Genomic DNA, 23478 nt, shown 5'->3' on the forward strand with positions numbered 1-23478 from the left:
CAGCGCCGGGGGCTGGTGAGGTGCAGGTGCCCTCGGGGGGCGGGGGAGGGGGGTGCCGAGGTGGAGCCACGGAAGACGGGCGGAGACTCGGGTGGGGGCGGGGGGAGGCTGGTGCTCCGATCCCCAGAGGCCTCCCGGGCCACCGCAGAGGCGTGGGCTGCGGTGGCCCCAGTCCCCGTCTGCCGCTCGCAGGGTGAAGTCCTGCAGCCTCACGGCCGCCTGCTGCCACCACTTCGGCTCGATGCTGACCCAGAACAAGCGTCTCCTGGAGCTGCAGCTGAGCAGCAACCAGCTGGGCGACTCGGGCGTCCAGACACTGTGCCAGGCCCTGGGCCAGCCCGGCGCCACGCTGAGGGTGCTCTGGTGAGCCTACTGGGGGGCGCCCCGCCCGCCCGGGCTGAGGGCGGGGACAGCTAAGACTCAGACCCCCCCCCCCCCCCCGCGCTCCATGATCTGGCCGCGGCCCGGGCCCTGGTCGCACAGCCACCTGGGGGTGCACCCTCCGCCTGACCTCGGCCCTGCCTTCCGCCCAGGCTGGGGGACTGTGACGTGACGGATGGTGCCTGTGGAGGCCTGGCCTCGCTCCTGCTGACGAATCGCAGCCTGCGCGAGCTGGACCTGAGCAACAACGGCCTGGGTGACCCCGGAGTCCTGCAGCTGCTGGGCAGCCTGGAGCAGTCTGGCAGCGCCCTGGAGCAGCTGGTGTGAGTGGCCCTGGGGCGTGGGGGACAGGAGAGGCACACGGGGTGGGGTGGGGTGGGGGGCGTGGCCGCTACCTCACCCCCTCCCTCCCTGCAGTCTGTACGACATCTACTGGACAGAGGCGGTGGAGGCGCGCCTACAGGCCCTGGAGGCGAGCAAGCCCGGCCTGCGGATCATCTCCTGACACCCCTCCTCCCCCGAGGAGTCCTGGCTTTAACGGAGGAAGAGCTTAAATCAGAGCTTATTTCTGGGAGAGCATTTTAGGCACTTTATTAAAACACTTTTCTGGCAGGAGGGGTGTTTGTCCGTCTTCGTGGTCCCCACGAGGCTCTGGTGTCAAGGGGGTGATGTTTTCACGAGCACCCTGCTGCCCAGAGAGCACCACAGACGTAGCAGCCTTAGGCACGTCAAGTCAGGGGTCCGGGCCTCGTGGCGGGTGTGCCCAGCGGGGTCCTCCGTGGGGGTCCGGTCTGAGCTCCCCAGGTGCTGGCGGGGTCCTGCTCCTTGCGGCCTCGGAGCCCACCCCATCCCACAGGCCTTCACTGCCTCAGGTCTGCGAGGACGGCGTCCCGCCTGCACTAAGGGGCACGGGAACATGGCCCCTGCCCTCGGGGCCTGGCTCACCTTGGCCAGCAGCGCGCTCGGACCTCCTGTGTGTGGGCCAGAAACCCCAGCTGGGAGCTGCTCCTAGGGCCTGGCCGAGCCTGCCGATGGCTGGCTTCCGAGTGCTCTCCTGGTGGAGGCTGGAGCCCTGTGGACATAAGGGCAGGGTCCACCCCATCTAGCTGGCCTCATCTGGCCGTGGGGGACAGTGTAGAGGTGACCTGCCCTGAACGGCACGATCAAGGTATAGACACGGAGCAGCTTCCAGAGGGTCGGGTGGCTGGGCAGTAACTTCCCGCCATCACTACGAAGCCCCTCAAGGTACCAGGACCCTGGCTTGGTAACACCTTCCCCCGGAAGGGAGCAGATCTGTGGAGAATTGGGTGGACTCACCCAGGTCTGGGCGGGAGACGCTCCAGGGGAACCTGCACCCACCTTGGGCCAGAAACCGCTCCCAGGGGCCATGCCTGGGAGTGGTGGGCAACACGGGCCTCCAGCTCTGCAGGGAGAGCACAGGCCACACGGAGGGAGGTAGTCTGGGAGCGACTGTGAACCTCGTGACGCCGAGAACCCCGGGTGGAGGTGGGTGGACAGGACGCTTGGTGTCTGCAGTGGTGGGACGGGCGTCGGCCCTAAACCCAGATCAAAGGTGACACTGGGATGGCAGCGGGTGGGGTGGGGCACAGTGAGGCCCCGGGTCACACCCCCGACGTGAGGAAGCCCACAGAAGCCAGAGGCTGAGAAACTCAGCTCAACGGCACAACGCCAAGAGCAGCGGGGGGAGGCGGGGGGCACAGGCGCGCCGCCGTCCGTCCTCACAACCACCTTAGGTTTGAAATTCTCCCCAGAAATAGCTGTCACGGGAAAATAAACTAAGGAAACGAGTCCACCTCGTTTCAGGCCCTGACGCTCTGAGAGGCCCTGCCCTTGGGAAGGTCGGGAGTGTCACCCTTGCCCGGAACTCGGCGCTTCCCTTCGCCAGTGCGTGTGAAGCCTGAAGACAGTGCGCCATCGCCCACACCCCGCCCAGAACTAGCTCCCTCAGGCCGCCCGAGGGGCGGATGCAGCAGGAGGCGCCAGGGAGGCCGGTGACCCTCGTGCCCGCTGGTCGTCTGCCAGGACAGGTGTGCAGCCCGGGTGGCTCCCAGCTGCCCTCTGGGCGGCACAGGGTAGGGCGGGGGTGAGGGGCAGCGAGGAGCTGTGGAGCCGCAGGCCGTCACCGTGGCTTTTATTTGTTCTGTTTGCTCATGGGGGTGACCTCAAGCCTGGGCCACAGAGACCCTCCCTCACAACCTGCCCTCCTGACGGCGGGCACCAGGCCTTGGCGTCTCTGACTCGATGTGCGGGCAGCCCTGTCCACGCACCCTCCAGGTTGGAGGGTCAGATGGAGGCTCCCGAGTAAGTGGATCTGCCTTTTCCCAGCCACGCCAGGGCGTCCCTGGACGACTGTCCTTCACATGTGCCGCCAGAAGGTCATGGGGGACCGGTGGGGCCCAGGGAGCGGAGAGGGGCGGGCACCGAGACGCTGCTGCCTGGGCCGGGCCGTCTGGGCACCAAGGCTTGCGGCGGGGGGCCAAGGCGGCGGGCTGACTGTGCAGAAAGGGGACCAGCCGGCCCGGGGCGAGCCTCAGGAGCACACGTGCACACACACACGCACCCACACGTATGCACACACCACACACACGCGCGCCCCACCCCACTGTGCACGCGGGAGAAGAGGGAGATAGAACCTTGAGGGCTGAGGCCTGCTGGAAGGCTCCTGGCGGGGATCCCAGAGCGGGGAGGGCGCCAGGCCTGGGCTCTGCAGGCCCAGCCGCAGCGTCAGTGCGGTGCTGGCACCCCCTCCCTCTCGGCCTCCTCGGGCCCCGAGGGGTCGTCGGGCCCTGGTGGGCGCCCGTCCACGCTGCCGTCTGCCCTGCCCTGGTCGTCCCTGCCCTGCTGCTTCTGCCGCCGCGTCTCCTTGTACCTCAGGGTGATGTCCCTGGGGACAGCGGGGGCTGGGTCACCACCGGCCGGCCCACGGAGGTCCCTGGACGCTTCCCCGCAGGGGAGCTCAGAGCCTGGGGTGGGCAGGCAGGACCACCGGGGCCACGGCGCTCACCGCAGGAAGAAGCGCCAGACGGTCCAGGTGAGGGCGAGCACGGAGCCGAGCGTCCAGCACTGGGCGATGTAGAAGGGCAGGGACAGCGTGAGCGTGTGCGGGTCGTACTTCACCACGATGAGCAGCTCCGTGACGGTGATGGCCGCCACCAGCCAGGCCTGCTGGCCCAGCTTCTTGTGGAGCTTCCTGCAGAGGGAGGCGGGCGCAGGGGTGACGCCGAGAGCGCCCCGCCCCCGCGGCGGCACAGGCCCCGCCCCCGCCCAGGCCCCGCCCAGGCCCTCACGGGTCGTCCATGAAGTCGTAGATCTCCCGCATGGCCACGCCGCCCACGTTGACGAAGAAGACCAGCCGCAGGAGGACCAGGTAGTGCTCGGGGGGCATCCACAGCACGAACTTCAGGTAGAAGGTGTTCAGCTCTGCCAACAGAAACTGGGGGCAGAGGAGGGTGGAGGGCGCCCGGGGCGGGGAGGGGCGGGGGCGAGCAGGAGGCCACAGGCCTTACCACCAGGATGATGCCGCACACGGCCAGCCAGCGGCGCAGGCTGGAGGCCGGCTTCCACTCGAAGCGGACCCAGCTGTAGGGCGTGAACTGGAACACGATCCTCTTCATCTTGCCCCTGGAACCGTGGCCGCTCAGCCCCGGGCAACGCCCGCCGCCCGCCGGGCACACCCGCCCACCCCCCGGCCCCCCAGGTCTTTTCCTGGGCTGTTTCTCTACTTCTTTACAGAGGGAGGCGGCTGGGAAGGGACGCTCCCGAGAAGGGCCAGCACGGAGGAAGAGAGCTGGCTGGACGGGGAGGGGCGGACGTCCCGGCCGCCGCGAGGGCAGCACCCAGGGTCACATCCTGGGTGGAGTTTACAGAGGCAAGATCCTCGCCTGCAGCACCTCACGAAAGGACCTCGGGGTGGGGGGCCCTGCAGGCCCCACACTGGGGTCAAGGCCTGCGCGGAGCAGGGCGGCTCTCCAGACGTACTTGTAGGTCGGAATGTTCCAGAGGCCCTGCCACTTGTACGTCTTTAGGGACAGCCACTCGAGGGTCTTCATGCCGCAGTAGATGCCCAGCCCGTTGCAGACGAGCACGTCCATGATCCACTGGGGGCGGGAGCCAGGCGGGAGGGAGGTGGGTGCCACGGGTCCCCAGGTCAAAGGGCCCTGGCTGAGGGGAGCCCGTGCCGCCCGCTGCCCCACGTCGTGGCCGGCCGGGACACAGAGTGCGCACTTACGTGGTCCCACCAGCACTCGCTGAAGTTGGGCAGCTGATGCTCCAGGCTGTATTCCAGAAACTCAAACATCACGCTCACGATCGTGCACATCCACCAGTCACGGATCATCAGGGTCTGCGGGCCGCCAGGGCGTCAGCCGCCTGCGCGGGATCCCCCAAGGACAGCCCGCCCCCTACCCCCGCCCCCCTGCCCTCAGGTGGGGCGCGGCGGCAGGGCAGCTGTGGCTCTGGCCGCCCCAAGTTAAGACTTTGAGGGCTTCCCTGGTGGCGCGGTGGTTAAGAACCTGCCTGCCAACGCAGGGGACACGGGTTCGAGCCCTGGTCCGGGAAGATCCCACATGCCGCGGAGCAACTAAGCCCGTGCGCCACAACTACTGAGCCTGCGCTCTAGAGCCCGCGAGCCACAACTACGGAAGCCTGCGCGCCTAGAGCCCGTGCTCCACAACAAGAGAAGCCACCGCAACAAGAAGCCCGCGCACCGCAACGAAGAGCAGCCCCCGCTCACCACAACTAGAGAAAGCCCGCGTGCAGCAACGAAGACCCAACACAGCCAAAAATAAATAAATAAAATAAATTTATATATATAAAAAAAAAAAGACTTTGAGGCAACTTGCAGGTATGTCGACGACTTGTGTGTCCAGGCCTGAGGGTGCCCAGGGCTGGGTGGGATGGGGGCCCCCTGTGGGTCTCTCCCCTTTGCTCTCCGGCAGCCACCGCAACGCCCAGGACACGCAAGGTCGGGTCAGGCCCCCCAGCTCGGCAGCCCGCCTGTCCTGCACCGCGACTGCAACCCACCGCACAGCTGGAAAACGGCCCAGAGTTCAGGGCGGCTCCGAAACCAGGTGCCCCGCCCAACGAGGAGATGCCTACCTTCAGGTACCAGCCGATGAAGTGTGCGGGCACGAAGCCGTCCAGCTTGTCCTGTGGGGTACAGAGGCAGGCCTCGCGCTCGGTCCACCATCGTGAGCTGGGAAGGGGCCCCGCCGCAGCCAGAGGCATCCCCACATGTGGGCGGCATGGCCCCTGGTACCCTCGACCCCATCCAGTCCAGAGTGACTCGGGTCACAGAAACATCCACGCCTGGGGCAGCGCCGAGCTTCACGCGTGGGAGGTGGTGCGGCCCCGCCGGGAGGGGTCCCCACGTCATGAGGCCGGCCGGCCCCCTCCGGGCACGTACCCAGACGTTGTGGAAGGGGTCGGTCTTGTTGTCTGCATCATAGATGAGGCAGTTTCCCCCGTAGTCCCTCTCCGGCAACGGGACCCCCAACCTGGGGTCGACGTACTTCAGAAACTGGCGGCCGTCCTGGACGGTCTGCAAGGGCGGCAGCACGTCAGTGGGGCGGGGTTTGGGGTGCGCAGACAGCACCCACCAACCGCGAGGGGAAGCACCGTCTCAGCATCGCCCCCACCTCGGGCCGGGCAGAGTGGGGATGTCCCAAGCCCGAGGACGTCCTCACGCCTCATGGGACCCCAGGACCGCGCCGCAGGGCGCCGCAGGGGCACCCCCGTGGGAGGGTGCTCAGATCACCAGTCTCCCCACCTCCCCTCCCTGCGTCCGGTTCAGGGTCCAGACCCCACACCGAGGAAAAGCACTGTGGGACACGCTCCCGCACGTGGCGCCCAGACAGCCTCTCCCAGACGCCTCGGCACAAAGTGGGCTTTTGGGGGCGCACCCTGGCAGAAGAGGACCCCCCCATTCCTCCCTCCAGGCCCCCGCTGGCCGCCAGCTGGGGCCTCTGGTCCATGGGAGGCACCCTGGGACACCCGTCATCAGGACCCTGTCCCCTCGGCTCCTGCCCCGAGTACCAGCGAAAGGGCACAGCAGGGAAGGGGCTCCAGGCTGGGGTGACGAGACGCGGTCCGTGGTGTGTGTGGACAGATGACACTCAGACCTGCATCTTGTCACACGACTGAGGTGACACCACGAACAACTGAAACGCCCCCCACGTGTGCCCTGGTAACACGGGATCTGAAGGCCAGACAGCAGGGCAGCACCCGACACTGCTGTGCTCCTGAGTCAGGATGGCCGCACGGGCTCTGCTCCGGTGCCAGGTCAGTAGGGGCTCAGATCCCTGGACACTCAGCCCTCAGAGAAGTGAAGAACAGCACTGTAACAAGTCTCCGTCTCCGGGCATCTGAGGGCTGCCGTGACGCAAGGAAGTCAGCTCCGGTCCCAGCTGAGAGCTTGTCACCCAAGCCCAGAGGGCCAGACCACGAACCTCCACTCCAGCAAAGGCCAGGGCGGCCGACTGACCCCTCGTGACATGGCTCTGGGAGAGGACAGCAGCCTGGGCAGGAGGGCCTCCCAGAACCGGCCATTTATAAATCTGCAGACTCACTGGTCAGGACCCACAGGGCTCCGCACTGCTGGCCGAGAGAGAGCCCAGATCTTGGTTCCTACGAGCATTTGTTCTCCAATAAAGGAACCAGGCTCCCTGGAGAAATGGCCGATTCCAGGGCTGGGGCAGGGAACCCCCAAGATGGGCCTGGAATGTCTTCTAGCACCAGAAAGGAGGGAGGTGCTCAGAAACCCAAAACAAAACACCAAGAACCCACGTACGTGGGGTATGGGAAAGCTCCCAGAAGCCAAGGCTGGAACAATTTGAGCAACGAATCGAGTATTGAATTGTAACCCAAAGTATAACATAACTACCTACCCACGAGTCTGCACTGATTTAAGAAATGACCGAACACATTAGCGAGTCAGGGAGAAGAGACAAACCTCCCACACAGAAGGTTTCCCATCGGATTATGGAGCTGCTCTCCACCCGCTGCGCAGGGGGGCCTCCCTCCCGAGGGCGAGGCGTGGAGAGGACCCGACAGACACACCTCTGCCAGGGGGTCGGGGTCAGCACCGACGGTCAGAATCATGTGTCAAATCACGACAGAAACACCAGACAAACCCCCAGCAATCCTGATACCAAAATCAGAAAAAGACATTCCAGGCAAACTACAGAGAGTGTCTCTTATGAATATGGATGCAACAATCCTCAACAGAATACTAGCAAAGTGAATCTGCAGGATATACAAAAGGCCATACACCACGACCAAGTGGGCTTTATCCCAGGAATGCTAAGCTGGTTCAAAATGAGAAAATGAATCAACACAAGACATCATGTTGATAAAGGGAAAAAAACCACATGATCATCTCATTTGATGCAGAAAAAGCATCCAACCAACAAAATCTAATACCCTCTCATGAAAAAAACACTCAACAAATTAGGAAGAGTGAAACTTCCTCCACTGACAAGGGGCATCTGGTGAGGGCTGAGGGCTCCCCGCTAAGAAGTGGGGGACAGTGTGAGGCCAGAGACGGACAGACAGACAGACACTCAGGTTGGAAAGGAAGAAGTGAACTCCCCCTATTCCTGCACAGAGACCCTCTCAGGAACCCCCCGAACAGCAGCAGAGCTATGGGAACCAGTGAGTAGACACAGAGGACCCAGACCGACAGAGCAAGCAGGCTGCGTTTCCAGATGCCAGGGACCAGCAGACCAACACAAAATCAAGACCGTCCCACTCAGGACGGCATCGGAAAGAGGGAGATACTTAGGAATACACTGAACAAAGGAAGTGCAAAACATATACTCCGAAAACCACAAAACGCTGCTGAGAGAAATGAAAGACCCACGTAAGGGGAGGGTCCTGTGCTGCAGAGGAGGGGAAAACCTGAGAGAAAGTGTGGGTTTTAGTTAATAATGATTAATTGTAACAAATGCGTCATACTAGTGTAAGATGTTCATAACAGGAGAAACTGGGTGAAGAAACTCTCTGCACTAACTTCACAATCCTGTAAATCTGTCTTAAAACAAAAAGTTTATTTTAAATAAATAAAACAAAACATGAACCATTTAAAAAAATCAATCAGAACAAAAGCTGGTCTCCCAAAAAGACATACAAACATCCAACAAGCACATGAGAAGATGTTCAGCATCACTAGCAATCAGGGAAATGCAAATCAAAACCACGAGAGGACCTCCCTGGTGGTGCAGTGGTTAAGAATCCGCCTGCCAATGCAGGGGACACGGGTTCGAGCCCTGGTCTGGGAAGACCCCACGTGCCGCGGAGCAACTAAGCCCGTGTGCCACAACTACTGAGCCCGCGAGTCACAACTACTGAGCCCACGTGCCACAAATACTGAGCCTGCACACCTATAGCCCGTGCTCTGCAGCAAGAGAAGCCGCCGCAATGAGAAGCCCGCGCACCGCCACGAAGAGTAGCCCCTGCTTGCCACAACCAGAGAAAGCCCACTCGCAGCAACAAAGACCCAACGCAGCCAAAAATAAATAAATAAATTTATTTTTTTTTAAAAAAAGAAAAACCACGAGATATTTTACCACTTCACCAGCCCGCTCCCCCCCCAAAAAAGGAAAATAACAAGTGTTGGTGAGAATATGGAGAACTGGAAGCCTGTGCACTGTTGGAGGGACTGTAAAATGAGTACAGCCGCTGTGGAGAATAGTCTGGCAGCTCCTCTAAAGGTTAAACAGAATTACTCAGCAATCCCAAGTGGAGGCATGTCCTCAAAGGAATGGAAAGCAGGGACTGGAACAGATACTCACACGCCCACGTTCACAGTCACCAAAAGGTGGAGGCAACCCAAGTGTCCATCCATTTGAGTGGATACACAAAGTGTGGTTTAAACACACAATGGAACGTTACTCAGCCTGAAAAAGGAAGGAACTTGTGACACCGGCTACACAGGGTGAACCCTGAGGACATTACACTCAGTGAGATAATCCAGTCACAGAAGGACAAATGCTGTCTGATTCCACCCACGTGAGGTCCCTGGGGGAGTCACATCCACAGAGACAGAAAAGTAGACGGTGGGGCCCAGGGCTGGGGGAGGGGAGGGAAGTGAGCGTTCATGGGGACAGAGCATCCGTTTGGGAAGACGGAACGTTCTGGGGATGATGGTGGGGAAGGTAACACGACCATGTGAATGTGCTTCGTGCCCTGCCCTGTGCACCTAGAAATGGCTGAGACGGTAAATTTTATGTTATGTGTTTTTTACTGTAGTTAAAAAATACTTGTAATTAAATACACTGCAATAAAACCAAAAATATTGCACAGTATTCTACATACACGTGTGCACACATGCGTGTAAAACTGAACTGTGACAAACTCTGTGGAGTGCATTGATATCAATTTCCCGGTTTGATACTGTCTTATATATATATATATTTTTTTTTAATTAAAGTATAGTTGACTTACAATATTGTATTAGTTTCAGGTACACATACTGTCCTACATTTGTGCAAAATATTAAGGACCTGGGTGATGGAACACAGGACCTACCTGTACAATTTGTTCACAACTTCCTGTGAATCTACAATCGTTCCAAAACAAAATGTGAAAAGAAACTCAACATGAAGAAGCAATCTCAGTGTAAAATATAAAACCAGGTAGGTTTTAAAAGAAAGTATAGGAGAAAATCTTAATAAATTGGTGTTGGACGAAGAAGTCTTAGATATGACATCAAAAACACAAAAAGAAAAGAAAGAAGGATGCCACTGTTAAAGAACGAAGGCCCAGCACATCCAGCAAAGGACCTTGTAACCAGGACTATATAAAAAGCTGTCATAACTCAACACTACAAAAACAAACCACCCGATTTTTAAAAAGGGCAAAAAATAAACACTTCACCGAGGAGGATGTTTGTTTCATGGCTCATAAATGCAGGAGAAGTTGGTCAACATCATCAGCCACTCTAGAAATGCACTGAAATCCATAAGACACTGGCTGAAATAAAAGATCCTGGTGACGGCAAGTACTGCCAAGGGTGAGAGAGGGTGCTGGCGGGACACAGCTGCCCTGGGAGTGAGACACCTAACCTGCGACGCAGGAGTCCCTCCTGAGTGTTCACCCTCAAGAAATGAAAGCTCAGGTCCACACAAGAGCCTGCACTGAGGCTCAGAGCAGCTCCACGCACATCTGCCCCAAACCAGACACGACCCCAGTGAATGGACAGATGGCTGTCCCTCCACCAGGAGCCCCATCCACGATAAAGAGGACCGGCTGTAGGTGCGCACGGCTTGGTTGAGTTTCAGAGGCAGTGAAGGCGCGTGGCCTTCTGCACAACTCCACTCACACGAGACATTCCAAGAGACAAATGGTGGTGATGCAGGGACAGATGGCGGCTGCGAGGCCACTGCGAGGCCAGGGCCACGGAGGTGGCACCCGAGGGCGCCTGGGGCTCTGTGCCTAACTGTGGTATCCACACAAACAGGTGTTACAGCTCCCAGCCCTGCACACCTACCCGAAATGCAAAGCTTCCCAGGCGATGATAAATCACTCAGCTATCGCTGACTGTTTTGAGACTGTGAATACTGAAGACCACCCTCAAAGGCGAGCTCGATAAGTCCAGCAGAACAGGAGTATTAGTCAGACAGACATTAGCGGCAACAAATCCTGATCCAAGGTTTACTGAGGAGCTAAGTTTCCAACCTCCACCCCAACCCCCTTGCAGAACGTGTGCCAGCAGGGAGAAAAGCACACAAAGCCACCGCTGGTCACACGCAGAACCAGCAGCGAGGCCCATGGCGGCTGGTCTCGGGCGCACTGCCCACACTCGGAGCGCCTGTGCTGCGGGGTCAGGTGTGCCCCTGCGAGGGCTCAGCCCTGCTCAGATCTGGAGCGCCCGCCAGGCGTCCACGCCTGAACCCATCGTCCCCCCGCCACGCGGCAGCTGCGCGCAGAGGTCCAGGCCCGCTGAGAACGGAGACTCTGCCGCAGGCGATGGCTGGCGCCTTCCCACCCCTACAGCCCCCGCCCCCTTCGGGTGGGCTTCAGCCTCCTACCAGAGCCCTGGGGGCCAATGCGCAGAGTGTTCTGTGCCACCTCCACTTTCACAGTTCACCCAACCAAGAGACCCGCTTACCTGGAAGAGTATAAAGATGAGCACCAGCTCGTAGACCACACTGACGCAGAGCCAAAACCTCCAGTAGGCTGTACAGACACGGAGAACACAGAGGCATCAGGCGGTGCCGCCCTGCGGCCCGCGGCCCCGCCCCACACAGCTCCCGCACGCGCAGCCTCTGCTCGGGGCCCTCAGGTCCCTGGTAGAGACTTCAGAAGCAAGATCTAACTCAGGGCTGAGCACAGTCTCTCTCTGACTGTTCTTCCTTCCTTCTCTTCCATTCCCGTCCCTAATCTTTCCCGCAGCACAGAAGGCCCGCAAACCACCAGATACGAGCAGTGACAGCAAACATCCTTGTCTTGCGTTTCCTAGGGATGCTTCTAACCTTCGTCATTAAGTAAGTTTGCAGGGTTTTGGTGGATACCTTTCGTCACGTTAAGAGAACCTTTTAATTCCAGTATGCTGTGTTTCTATCAGGAATGAGTACAAAACTTTATTCTTCTGCATTTACAAGGATCAATTTTTTTCTTTAGTGTTAATGTGATGATTGAAATTAACACATTTCCCAACATTAAACCACCTCTGAATTCCTGGGATGACGATTTGTTTTAGGAAACTGTCTTAAGTTTCAGCCAGCACTTCTGTCCCTCCGGTGCTACACTTGGCGATTCTATATTATATACTTTAAAGTTGCTGAGAGAGTCGATCTTAAATGTTCTCATCATAAACAAACAAACAAAAAAAAGTTGAGATTACATGAGATGACAGAGGGGTTAACTAACCATACTGGAGTATGCAATACACATGTATCAAATCATCACACAGTACACCTTAAACTTATGTTACGTGTCAATCCTATCTCAATAAAGCTGGAAAAAAGAACGAACTTGTCTCTCAGAACCCCTTTCACTGGCCGGGACTCCTCTCTCTCACCATCTGCTTTCCATACTCTCAAGTCCCTGAGGGATGAGATAACAGGAAGGGGAAGGTCTAGAACTGTCCTAAAAGCCACCAGTAACTTCTATCTTCCAAGAATGTTCAGAATCCTGTTTAATAAATGCCTAAGGGGACTTCCTTGGTGACGCAGTGGTAAAGAATCTGCAGGCCAACGCAGGGGACATGGGTTCGATCCCTGGTCCGGGAAGGTCCCACATGCCGCAGAGCAACTAAGCCCGTGCACCACAACTACTGAGGCTGCACTCTAGAGTCCGCGAGCCACAACTACTGAAGTCCGCCCGCCCCAGAGCCCATGCGCCACAAATACTGAACCCATGTGCTGCAACTACTGAAGCCCACGGACCACAACTACTGAAGCCCGTGCACCTAGAGCCCGTGCTCCGCAACGAGAAGCCCGCGCGCCACAACGAAGAGTAGCCCCTGCTCGCCGCAACTACAGAAAGCCCGCGCACAGGAAGGTCCCACATGCCGCAGAGCAACTAAGCCCGTGCACCACAACTACTGAGGCTGCACTCTAGAGTCCGCGAGCCACAACTACTGAAGTCCGCCCGCCCCAGAGCCCATGCGCCACAAATACTGAACCCATGTGCTGCAACTACTGAAGCCCACGGACCACAACTACTGAAGCCCGTGCACCTAGAGCCCGTGCTCCGCAACGAGAAGCCCGCGCGCCACAACGAAGAGTAGCCCCTGCTCGCCGCAACTACAGAAAGCCCGCGCACAGCAACGAAGACCCAACGCAGCTAAAAAACAAACAATAAATAAATAATAAGATATCTGCTTTCCCTATGCTTATGTCTGTAAAGAAAAAAACACCACCAGCCTACTTTTAAAAGCTAATTCACCTTGAATTAAAAAAATAAGCCGTGCTCACAAACTGGAGACACAAGGTCTGGCCACAGCTATTCTACAGCTATTCCAGGTCATCTGTGACAGCGCCATGCGCTCTCCCGCCCCCGCTTCGGTGGGGCCCAGGGTACAGGCAGCCGGGCAGGTGAGTGGGAGGGTGCGGGGCCTGTCGTGCCAGAAGAGGGTGAGAACTGTACACACGCCAGGCTCTGGGGCCAGCCCGGCACCCTCAGGGCTTGGGCCTGACCCACTCGCCGGGGGAAAAACACCCCGGAGTCTGACAAGAATCCAACTTCGCACGGGCAGGAAATACAAACGTGGTGAGTTCTTGGGAAGGTGGGCTAACGCGTTCCGAGACAACGGACGTAAACAGCCGAGGTGACAGACTTATTCTTCGTGCCCTTGAAGATAGGAAAAACCTGGAAAATTCTCCCTGGTTCGAGGCTGCAGCAGTAGGTCAAGGGCTGTGGAGCAGGGACTTGGGGCGGCCGAGCGTGGCTGCCCAGCTGCTGGGACGGCCACCTCCTCCCATGAAGGCTGCGCTGTCCCTCCCCCGGCCACCCCCACTCGGCTCAGACTCCCCACCACTAGCACCCCGTAGAGCCCACCAGGACCCAGGCCTGCCCCGCCCGAAGTGGCCAGCGGGCCCTCGTCCCTCTCCACGGCCAGGGTCGCCACACCCCGCCGCAGCTCCGGCTCTCCGCGAGCCATCCCGGAGGCTCCTGATCACGGGCTGCCCTGCTCCCAGACCCGCACTTGTATCTTCTTCCCAAGCATCAACTCCGGCCACCTCAGCAGCACCTGCGACGTCCTCATCTACTCCAGCGTCTGCAGGGAGCCGCTCACGAAGGCAACGGGGCCCTTAAGTGGCAGCCCCAGCTGGAGCTGCAGCCAACTCGTTTCCAAATAAAGCAATGCCCCACACAGGTTGGCTGTCTGCTCCCCCAGTGGCTACCTGAGCCGGGCCCAGAGGAGGGCGGGAGGCACGCGGAGACCCCAGGGCGCCTCCTTTGTGGAGTCTGTTCCTGCCAGCGTGCACACGTAACCTGATTTGAGAGGCTGAGGACTTCCTGCCAACTACCAGGTGAACAAGACATCCGGACGGTGCTCCGGGGCAGGTACCCACGTGAACTAAGCCGAGACAGGCGGAGAGACAGGATGTGCGCACAGCAACCAAACTAAGGAAAGGCAGAGCCACGCTCAGAGCGCCGGCTCGGAAACGGCGGCACTGCCCGCTCCGGGGGGCACCGGCCTGACACTCGCAGCGCTCAGAGCCGCAGGAGGAGCTTCCCTGAAGCTGAAGCCCCCGCATGACGCAGGCGGGGCCCCGTCGGTCCTGCTCGCGGCTTCGTCCAGTGCCGGCTGCCCACGAGAACTTCGCTGCGCCCTCACCCACCGACAGCCTCTGGGGAGTTTCTGGCACCTCCTGTTCTCCCTTCCAAGTGCGTCGGATGAGCACTGAACACACCTGGTTTCTCACTGTGACTCTGGTGGTTCTGACACTTCAGCTCACTTTTCCGTTGCTCTGGTTAAGAGTCCGCGCCCTTCTGAGGCAAGACTGGACAGGCCACACCAGTGGAGACGGTGGAGAAGGTCCTGCAGCCCCTCCCCAACCCCCAGTGGGGGCCGTGCCCTTCGGTTCAGGAAGCTCACGCTGCCCCGGGGGCAGGGACCACACAGGCTTCACCCAGCACCAACGTCCCCACCAGGCATTGAGGGGGCAGAGCCCCCGGGGGCCTCGCTCACAACCCCTGGCTCGCTGGCCCCTGGGCAGACACGCCCCTTCTAGGGGGCAACTGGGTAGCACCCATCAGGAGCCCCAAATGCTCATGCCCTTCATCTGCTACTTCCCCTGGACCTTTGGTCCCATGGATAATCAGACAGGTACACAAAGGTGTACATGTGGAAATTCACTACAGCCTGGTTTATTGCCACGAAATTGGAAACCCCCAAGTATACAATCATACAGGACTGGTTAAGTAAACTGGAGTACATTGAAATGATGACTAAACAAGGAGCCATCAAAAATCCAGTTCTCAAATGAAAAATTAACAAGGATATGCACGTGTTAAGCCTGAGGTGAATAATGCATGATACAAAACCACACATACAGTATGATGCCAACTTCTTGTTTTTACACCTGTGTACATATACACGCGCACACACGCATTAAATCTTAACAGTGGTTATTTTCGTGAGTGGTTTTTATTTTTATTTAAAAATACTTTTTGTATTTTCCAAATTTTCTACGATAAATACACACCCTTACTGAGACAGAAACTCGCTACTAAATTGAGACCCTTCAGGAAAACTGACCACCCCTGCCCCGGAGCCGGCCCCTCGGGGAGGCTGGAGCCCGGACAGGCTGGGGCCCCTCCAGCTGTGAGGGGATGTCCCAGGGGTTGCCAGAAGGCCCCACGACTCTGGGGAGGGGGATGGGGGGGCTGCGGATGGCGCCCGGTGAGCCCCCCGACAGCGGGGGGCACAACCACCAGCTCAAGGCCATGCCAAGCGCACTGGACGGCCCGGGCGCCTCCGCCTGCATGGAGACCCCCCCCCACCCCGCCCCGACTAGCACAGAGAGGGCGGGGCGGGGGCGGGTCCCCGGGGGCTAGCGCCCAAGGAGGAGGGGGTACGAGGTGGCAGTGAAGCCGGCCGGCCGGGAGGGGCCCGAGGGGGACGGGGCGCTCACACGCGGCAGCACAGACACAGAGCAACCCTCAGAAGAGCACGGCCACGCGGGCACACGCGGAGAAAGAAATGGCAAGTTACCTGGGTGAGGTCTGGAAAATGGCCCGTCTTTAGCTTGTGTGACTCCAAAACATAAGAAAACCAAAATACTGGCCACAATACCTCTGCAAATAAAGAACAAACAGCCCTCAGTGTGCGGCAGCGCCAAGCTCCGGGTCGGCTCCTCCCCGGCGGGGGTGGGAGGGACCCCCGGGCGCCCACCACGGGGACGGCCCCACCCCCGCTTGGGGCAGAGCCGAGGCTCAGCCACAGAGAGGCTGGCGGCCCAGCACTGCCGCCCTGGCCCCAGAGGCAGCACCATCCCGGGGAGAAGGCCCTGCCACTGGGCTAGGTCACGCGTACCGTCAAGAGCCACGTCACTAAGGCGTGTGGCACATTAAAAACACACAAACAAAAACCCCCTAAGATTCCATACAGGGTGATCCGGAGCTCACTAAAGCCCCGAGATGGAAAGGTATCATTAGGGTCAAACGGCTTCCCGCTCCAACAAGGCTGGGGCCCCGCCGGGAGCTCTTTCATCCTGTGGGGCCGCCATATCCAGTCCCAGCAGGAACCCACCAGGAGACAGAGTGAAAGCCACGCAGACACACACGGCGCCCCTGCCCACGACGGAGGAGCAAGGCGGGCCCAGCTCACCCCGCCCACGGGGGACCGTCACGCCACGAGGGTTCACAGTCTCGCGTTCGCAGGCCTGGGTGCCTGCCCGTGAAGCTGCTGTGCACGGACGCACTTCTCACGGGACGCCCGAGGCCGCTGTCCCCAGGAGCAGGTCTGAGGACGCAAAGCCCTGGCCCTGGCACTCAGCGGTGTGGCGGGGTGCAGGCAAGGCTGCCCTGGGTGCAACGGTCACCCTTCCAGGGTCTGGTCAAAGGGCCGCTAGATACCCTCCCGCCCCAAAGGGATGATGTGGGAAAATCTGTCGCCCAGAAGGACTTTTAGAGGAAAGCAAATAAATTACACTTTAAAATAATCTTTTAATTTTAGAACAGAAAAGTTACAAAGATAGTACAGAATTTCCCACACTCCGTGAGCATGGGACAGCTGTCACAGTCAGTGAACCAACACTGATAGAGTAAGTGAAGTCCACAGTTTTTTCTTTCAGATTTCTTTACTTTCTACCTCAAGTCCTTTTCCTATTCCAGGACCCCATCCGGGGCCCCACATGACAGTCCTCGAGCCTCCTTAGGTTCCTCTGGCCTGTGACAGGCTCTCTGACTGGGCCTGTTTCGGTGACCTGGACAGCTCTGAGGAACGCTGGCCACGTAGTCTGTGGAATGCCCCTTAATGAAGGCTGTCTCTTCGATTAGATCAGGGCTGTTTATGATTAGATCAGGGCTGTAGGATTTTTGGAAGTGAGATCACAGATGTTAAGGACCATCTTCACATCACATCAAGGGTACACGCCATCGACACGATTCCAATTGTTGGTGCTGACCCTGACCCTCTGGCAGGTGTGTCTGTCGGGTCCCCTCCACGCCTTGCCTTCGGGAGGGAGGCCCGCCCCCTGCACAGCTGGCAGGGAGCAGCTCCGCAACCTGATGGGAAACCTTCTGTGCAGGAGGTTTGTCTCTGCTCCCCGATTCACTAATGTGTTCGGTCATTTCTTACATCAGCCCAGATTTATGGGTACCTATGTTACACGCTGGGTTATAATTCAATACTTGACTGATTTCATTGCTCAAATTGTTCCAGCTTTGGCCGCAAGGAGCTTTCATTTGGCTCCTGTACTGCTTTGACACGCCGCATCTTTGTGGAGGTTTGTATTGTTTCTGAGCACCTCCCACTTTCTGGTGCTAGAAGATGCTCCAGGCCCATCTTGGGGGTTCCCTGTCCCAGCCCTGCAACTGGCCATTTGTCCAGGGAGCCTGGTTCCTTTACTGGAGAACGAATGCTCTTAGGAACCAAGATCTGTGGGCCCGTGTGCTCCTTGCCTCTGGGCCCTCTCGGCCGACAGAGCAACAAGATTCGTGCGTGCCAACCTTGCATACACACATACGTTACAAATATTCCTGTGTGTAACCACCTGTCTCTACATTAGACTGAACGTGAGTTCTCACTGATGTCTCCAACCAGCATCTGTTATCCACGGATCATTCTCCACTTGGTCGCCTGTAACCTCCCACTCCTCCGGGGTGAGACTACCGGCCCCCACCACCCGTGTCCTTTCCTGTTCAATCCCAACACACGTGTACAGCAGGGACACGGTTGTTGACCCATGCCCCATGGGAGACAACTTCACCACTAGAGCCAGTGCTGTGTGCACGTCCCTTGGCTTCAGGCCTACAGACCCCACTCATTTCCAGAGTGACTGAGGTCAGCACCTTTCGTATGTTCTCCTGTCACAGTTTGCATTCCTTCCTGGGGTCCTCCACCTCTTAAACGACTCCTTTTTTTTTAAGTTTTTTGTTTTTCTTTTTAAATTTATTTATTTTTGGCCGCGTTGGGTCTTCGTTGCTGCACGAACACTTCTTCTAGTTGCGGCGAGCGGGGGCTACTCTTCGTTGTGGTGCACGGGCTACTCATTGCAGCGGCTTCTCTTGCTGCAGGGCACGAGTTCTAGGCATGCGGGCTCAATAGTTGTGGCTCGCGGGCTCTAGAGCGCAGGCTCAGAAGTTGTGGCGCACGGGCTTAGTTGCTCCGCGGCATGTGGGATCTTCCCGGACCAGGGCTCGAACCCGTGTCCCCTGCATCGGCAGGCGGGTTCTTAACCACTGCGCCACCAGGGAAGCCCCTAAACGATTTTTAAAATTTGCATACTTGGGTTTACTCTTTGTGTTGTTCAGTCCTATGGGTTTTGACAAACACACAGGGTCACGCATTCACCACTACAATATCAACAGAACAGTTTCAAGGCCCTAAAGAATCTCACACTCCATCTATTCGTTCACCCCCTGCCCCGGGAAACCACTGATCTTTCCACCATCACACAGTTTTGCCTTTTCCAGAATGTCACAGCGTTGGACTCATACAGTATGTAGCCTTTACAGGCTGGCCTCCTTCCCTCAACAATATGCATTTAAGCTTCGTCTCTGTCTCCATGGCTTGATAGCTCATTTCTGTTTATTACTTAATGATATTCCACTGCATGAAGGTACCAGTCTGTTGACCCATTCACCCACTAAGGACATTTTGGTGGCTTCCAAGTTTTGGTGACTGTGAACAAAGCCGCTACAAACGTCCATGTTTGGGTGTGGACTTAAGTTTTCAGCCCCTCTGGGTAAGTGCCAAGGCGCGCAGCTGCTGGATTATGTTTAGCTCTCTGCTAGAGTCCCCAGCCGTCTTCCCGAGCGGCTGCCCCTCACGCTCCCGCCGGCGACGGCTGGGGTTCCTGTCACTCGGACCCTCGTCAGTGCCCCGTGTGCCGTGTTTGCAATCCTGGCCACGCGAGCAGGTGTGTAGCGGCGTCCCCAAGCTGACACACGGTGCTGAGCGCATCCTTTCACGCACTTGTGTCCTCTTTGGTGTCCGTCCAGACCTTCTGCCCGGTTTGTAACTGTGCTGCTGGTTTTCCTACCGCTGAGCTTCAGGAGTTCTCTGCACAGTGAATACAGATACTTCATCAGAGGTGTAATTGGCAAATATTTCCCACCAGCCTGTGGCTTGTCTTGTCTTTGTCTCAGCGGTGTGCTTTGCAGAGCAGAAGTTTTTAATTTTAATCAAGTCCGACTTATCAGTTTTTTCTTCTATGGATCATGCTTTTGGTGTTCTATCTAAAAAGTCATTGGGACTTCCCTGGCGGTCCAGTGGTTAAGATTCCACACTTCCACTGCAGGGAGCGCGGGTTCGATCCCTGGTCGGGGAACTAAGATCCCACATGCCTCATGGCGAGGCCAAAAAAAAGAGGCATCATCAAACTCAAGGTCACCAGATTTTCTCCCATGTTTTCTTCAGAAAGTTTTATAGTTTTCTGTTTTATATTTAGGTCTATAATCCATTTCAAATTCATTATTGTGAAAAGTGTAAGGTCTGTATCTGGATTATTTTGTTGAAAATTCTCCTTTCTCCACTGACTTGCCTTTGCTCCTCTTTGTGTGGGGCTCCTTCTGGGCTCTGTACTTGTCCAGCCTTCTGCCAGCACCACTGTCCTGACCACCACTGCACAGCTTTACGGTCAGGCCTGAAGCCAGGCAGCGTCAGGCCTCTGCCTCCGTTCTTCAGTACTGTGAATACGTTATATTTCTACACATTACAAACACGCAAAATGTTTATATTGTACATGTATTGATTTATTTACACATTTTACACGTGCATATGTGTATATATACGTAAACATCCCAACGTCACCGACAGATAATGGATCAAGGAACTGTGGCGTGTCCACACGGTGGACCACCCCTTGGCAATGGACCAGGATGACCGCTGACAGACACGGCAACGTGGGTGTCACAAAACCATCATGCCGAGTGGGAGGGGCCAGACACAAGGGCGCGTGCTGGATGAGACTGTACAGCAGGCAAGAAGGGCCTGTGGGGACAGATCGGTGGTAGCCTGCGGCCAGCAGTGCAGACTGACCGCGGCCCTCAGAGGCGACTCAGCGTGTACCTCCACCTAGCTGTGGCACGTAGACGAGCCGTACGTTTTAATTACGTGCATGTTATATTAAATGACACAACAATAAAGCTGGCCTAGGAAGAAAAATCTACTCCCTTAAAGTGACAGAACTTGTTAGATCCACAATGACACGCAAGGTGAAATTGAAAGCTTAAGGGAAACAAACCAATTTCCTAGATTTTTAACAATGTAAATATTAATTAAAAAAAAAATAACCGTAACCTTTGGGAAGTATTTTACATATACAAAACCTTCCCCTGAGAGCATCAAAAGCTCTGACATAATAAAAATCAGCAGCCCCAGTGGCCTCCTGAGACCGGGGTTGGGTGGGGGGTGGGGGTGGGACCTCATCACAGCCCAGGCTGACGTTGGGGGCAGGCTGTGGGTCCCTCTGGGGTCCACGGGGGTGAGAGTGGACTCAGCAGAAATGAACCCACACGCGTATGTGACTGTCCCTGGAAGAAGCCGCAGAGCCTCAGACAGGTGAGGGCGGGGCTACAGGCTCCTAGGAGTAGGCTCCAGGCACCACCAGCAGCCATACAGGGCCAGGAGGGCAGCTCCTCTGTGCCCCTGAAGTGGGCCGAGAGGGCCAGAGACGGTGGCTACGATGTCCTGTGTCCCCAGAGCACAGAACTTCAGGGCAGAGCAGTACCTGGGGCCCTCGAATTCCCACCCACCTGCCTTCCATGAAATCACACAGGGGACCCCAGGGAGAGGACCCAGGTGTCCCTCTTGGTGGCACCTTCTGGGCTCACCGTGCCAACCTCTCTCGGGCAGGAACAGCTCAGGAGAAAGGCCAGCGCAGGAAGAAGAGGTGGGGAAGCACCCACCTGGGTCCACAGCTGCTGTCCACGATGAGGCCAACAAGCCCCCTCGACGCTGGGGGTCTGAGCCCCTGGGCCCCCGGGCGCAGGGCAGGGCCCAGCGCAGCAAGGCTTCGTGACTCGCCTGGCAGGCGTCTGGTGAGGGAAACCCAAGCCCTGCCTCGGGAGGCGTCCCGGACACGCTGATGGGCCCACTCTTGCTGGGCGGGCCTGCTCTCCCCTGCGACTAGTCTTGCCCTGTGACGTCATAACTGCTCACCTCCAGCCCAACTTCACAGCCACATGGGGACACCTCTTCAGTGTGACCAAGCTCTACTCTTTGGTCCTCCCTGCCTGGTTGTGCCCAGCAGACGCCGCAAACCCTCCATAACCACGTGCTGGCAAACAAATGCACAGGAAAGGCCAAGTTCCAGCTGGAAACCCCCTTGAGGCAGACGTGGGGCTCCGCCTCCAGGTCCACAGGCCCAGCGTCCCCTCAGAGACCCACCCAGAGGGGCCCAAAGAGCAGCCCAGCTCTCCCTCCTCTGCTCTGGGCTCTGCGAGCCCTGCTGCCAGGCCTGCGGTGTGATCGCACAGGGCTGGGGAGGGTTGGGGAGCCCGGGCGGGAGGCCTGCGCCTTACAGGGGAGGGTGGCACACACCTCCTGGTGTCCTGGACCCTGGCGTCTACACCACAGTCCAGGCGGAGGGTTAGACCCCAAGGGTGAAGGTGTACGAGCCCAGCCCACCACCCAAAGCTGACCAACGGTCTCCTGCCACCTCTGCGCTCTGGATGCCACCCCCCCACCTCTGTCCCTGCCTGGTCTCCTCTAGCTGTCCCACCAGAGCAGGTGGGGCCTGGGCCCCAGGATCAGAACAGCAACGGGGGCTTCATGGCACCAGAGACAGAGAGGTGAGCCCGTCCAGCGTAGAAAATGCACAGAAACGCGTTCTGAAACCAGCTAATCTTCCCCACGCACTTCTGAGACTGGCCCCAGAATCCATGGGATTCAGGCAAAGGACACAAACCTACCAGCTAGTCTATTTCTGGAGATAATGCTGGAAAGACAGTCTACCCACTTCCTGCTCTGCAGGACGAGATGGACCACCAGACTCCTAAAGCCAATTTAAAACTTTCAAAAAGTCTTCTTCTCAACAGAGTGTAGACGAATGGTGCTAGCTGATGGGAGCCACCCCTGGCCTCACAAAAAGCCCAGACACTCAAATTCACCGTCACTGTGATATTGTGATTTATAGCAAGAAATACGTATTTGGTCTTCATCTGTTTCTGGCCAGAGCTCCTAACACCCCTGGTATGGCCCAAGCGCTGAGGGCTACAAAGGTATCTTTTGTTATGTTAACGAGGTGACTTTTGGACCCCACCTCCGGATGGGAGCCGGTTGCAAGGGAGCCAACTAGACGACTGGAGGGCTGGAATTCTCCTTCCTACCCCCAGACCTCTGGGGAGGGGTAAAGATTGAGTCAATCGCCAGTGGCCAGTGATTTAATCAGTCACGCGCTGTGAGGAAGCCTCCCTAAAGCCCAGCAGCACGGGGGTTCAGGGCCTCCAGGCTGGTGACGCGTGAACGCTCTGTGTCCCATCCCCACACCTCGCCCCGTGCATCTCTCCCATCTGGCTGTTCCTCCATCTTTCTATGATGAACCTTTGATAATAAATAAATAAAATGCTTCTCTGAGTTCTGTGAGCCGCCCGAGCAAATTAACTGCAACCAAGGAGGAGGCGGTGAGAACCTATGGTTTACAGCCCGTCAGGTGATGGCCGCTCTCGCGACTGGGGTCTAAGTGGGGAGGGGAGGCAGTCTGGCTGGACCGACCCCGGGACCGTGGGGCCTGGCGCTGCCTGGGACGGTGTCAGAACTGAGCTGACCTGCAGCACACTCAGGTGGGGCCTGGGGTGCTGAGGGTGGGATGTGTGGGGAAGCCGCCCCATCGGAACTGACCTGAACCCCTTACACCCCTCCCTGGAGCCGCCGCAGCACCTTCCGGTTTCTCGCGCGCAAATGCAGCGTGCGCAGCGGGTCCCACGTGAGCCGTGCTGTCGATCCCAGGGGTGGGGACG

The 23478-nt window shown here is 57.9% G+C and overlaps 2 protein-coding genes across 7 annotated transcripts in view; one reads left to right on the plus strand and one right to left on the minus strand.

The window, feature by feature from the left end:
- Window positions 1-993, plus strand: part of RNH1 (ribonuclease/angiogenin inhibitor 1) — a 12522-nt gene extending 11529 nt beyond the window's left edge. For all 5 annotated transcript variants that reach the window (XM_028478594.2, XM_055079388.1, XM_024131744.2 and 2 more), the window contains 3 exons: window positions 193-363; window positions 534-704; window positions 799-993. In XM_028478594.2, the coding sequence (XP_028334395.1) occupies window positions 193-363; window positions 534-704; window positions 799-886 (430 nt within the window). In that variant the 3' untranslated portion in view covers window positions 887-993. The remainder of the gene's footprint in view (window positions 1-192; window positions 364-533; window positions 705-798) is intronic.
- A 141-nt stretch (window positions 994-1134) lies between these two features.
- The window catches only part of PTDSS2 (phosphatidylserine synthase 2), a 29863-nt gene continuing 7519 nt past the window's right edge, over window positions 1135-23478 (minus strand). For both annotated transcript variants that reach the window (XM_028478592.2, XM_007108653.4), the window contains exons 3-12: window positions 16067-16149; window positions 11510-11577; window positions 5807-5941; window positions 5500-5550; window positions 4631-4744; window positions 4381-4499; window positions 3909-4023; window positions 3690-3835; window positions 3407-3592; window positions 1135-3286 (exon numbers count right to left, since the gene is read on the minus strand). In XM_028478592.2, the coding sequence (XP_028334393.1) occupies window positions 3127-3286; window positions 3407-3592; window positions 3690-3835; window positions 3909-4023; window positions 4381-4499; window positions 4631-4744; window positions 5500-5550; window positions 5807-5941; window positions 11510-11577; window positions 16067-16149 (1177 nt within the window). In that variant the 3' untranslated portion in view covers window positions 1135-3126. The remainder of the gene's footprint in view (window positions 3287-3406; window positions 3593-3689; window positions 3836-3908; window positions 4024-4380; window positions 4500-4630; window positions 4745-5499; window positions 5551-5806; window positions 5942-11509; window positions 11578-16066; window positions 16150-23478) is intronic.

This window comes from Physeter macrocephalus, chromosome 18 (genome assembly GCF_002837175.3).
Source record: "Physeter macrocephalus isolate SW-GA chromosome 18, ASM283717v5, whole genome shotgun sequence".
Classification (NCBI taxonomy): Eukaryota; Metazoa; Chordata; class Mammalia; order Artiodactyla; family Physeteridae; genus Physeter; species Physeter macrocephalus.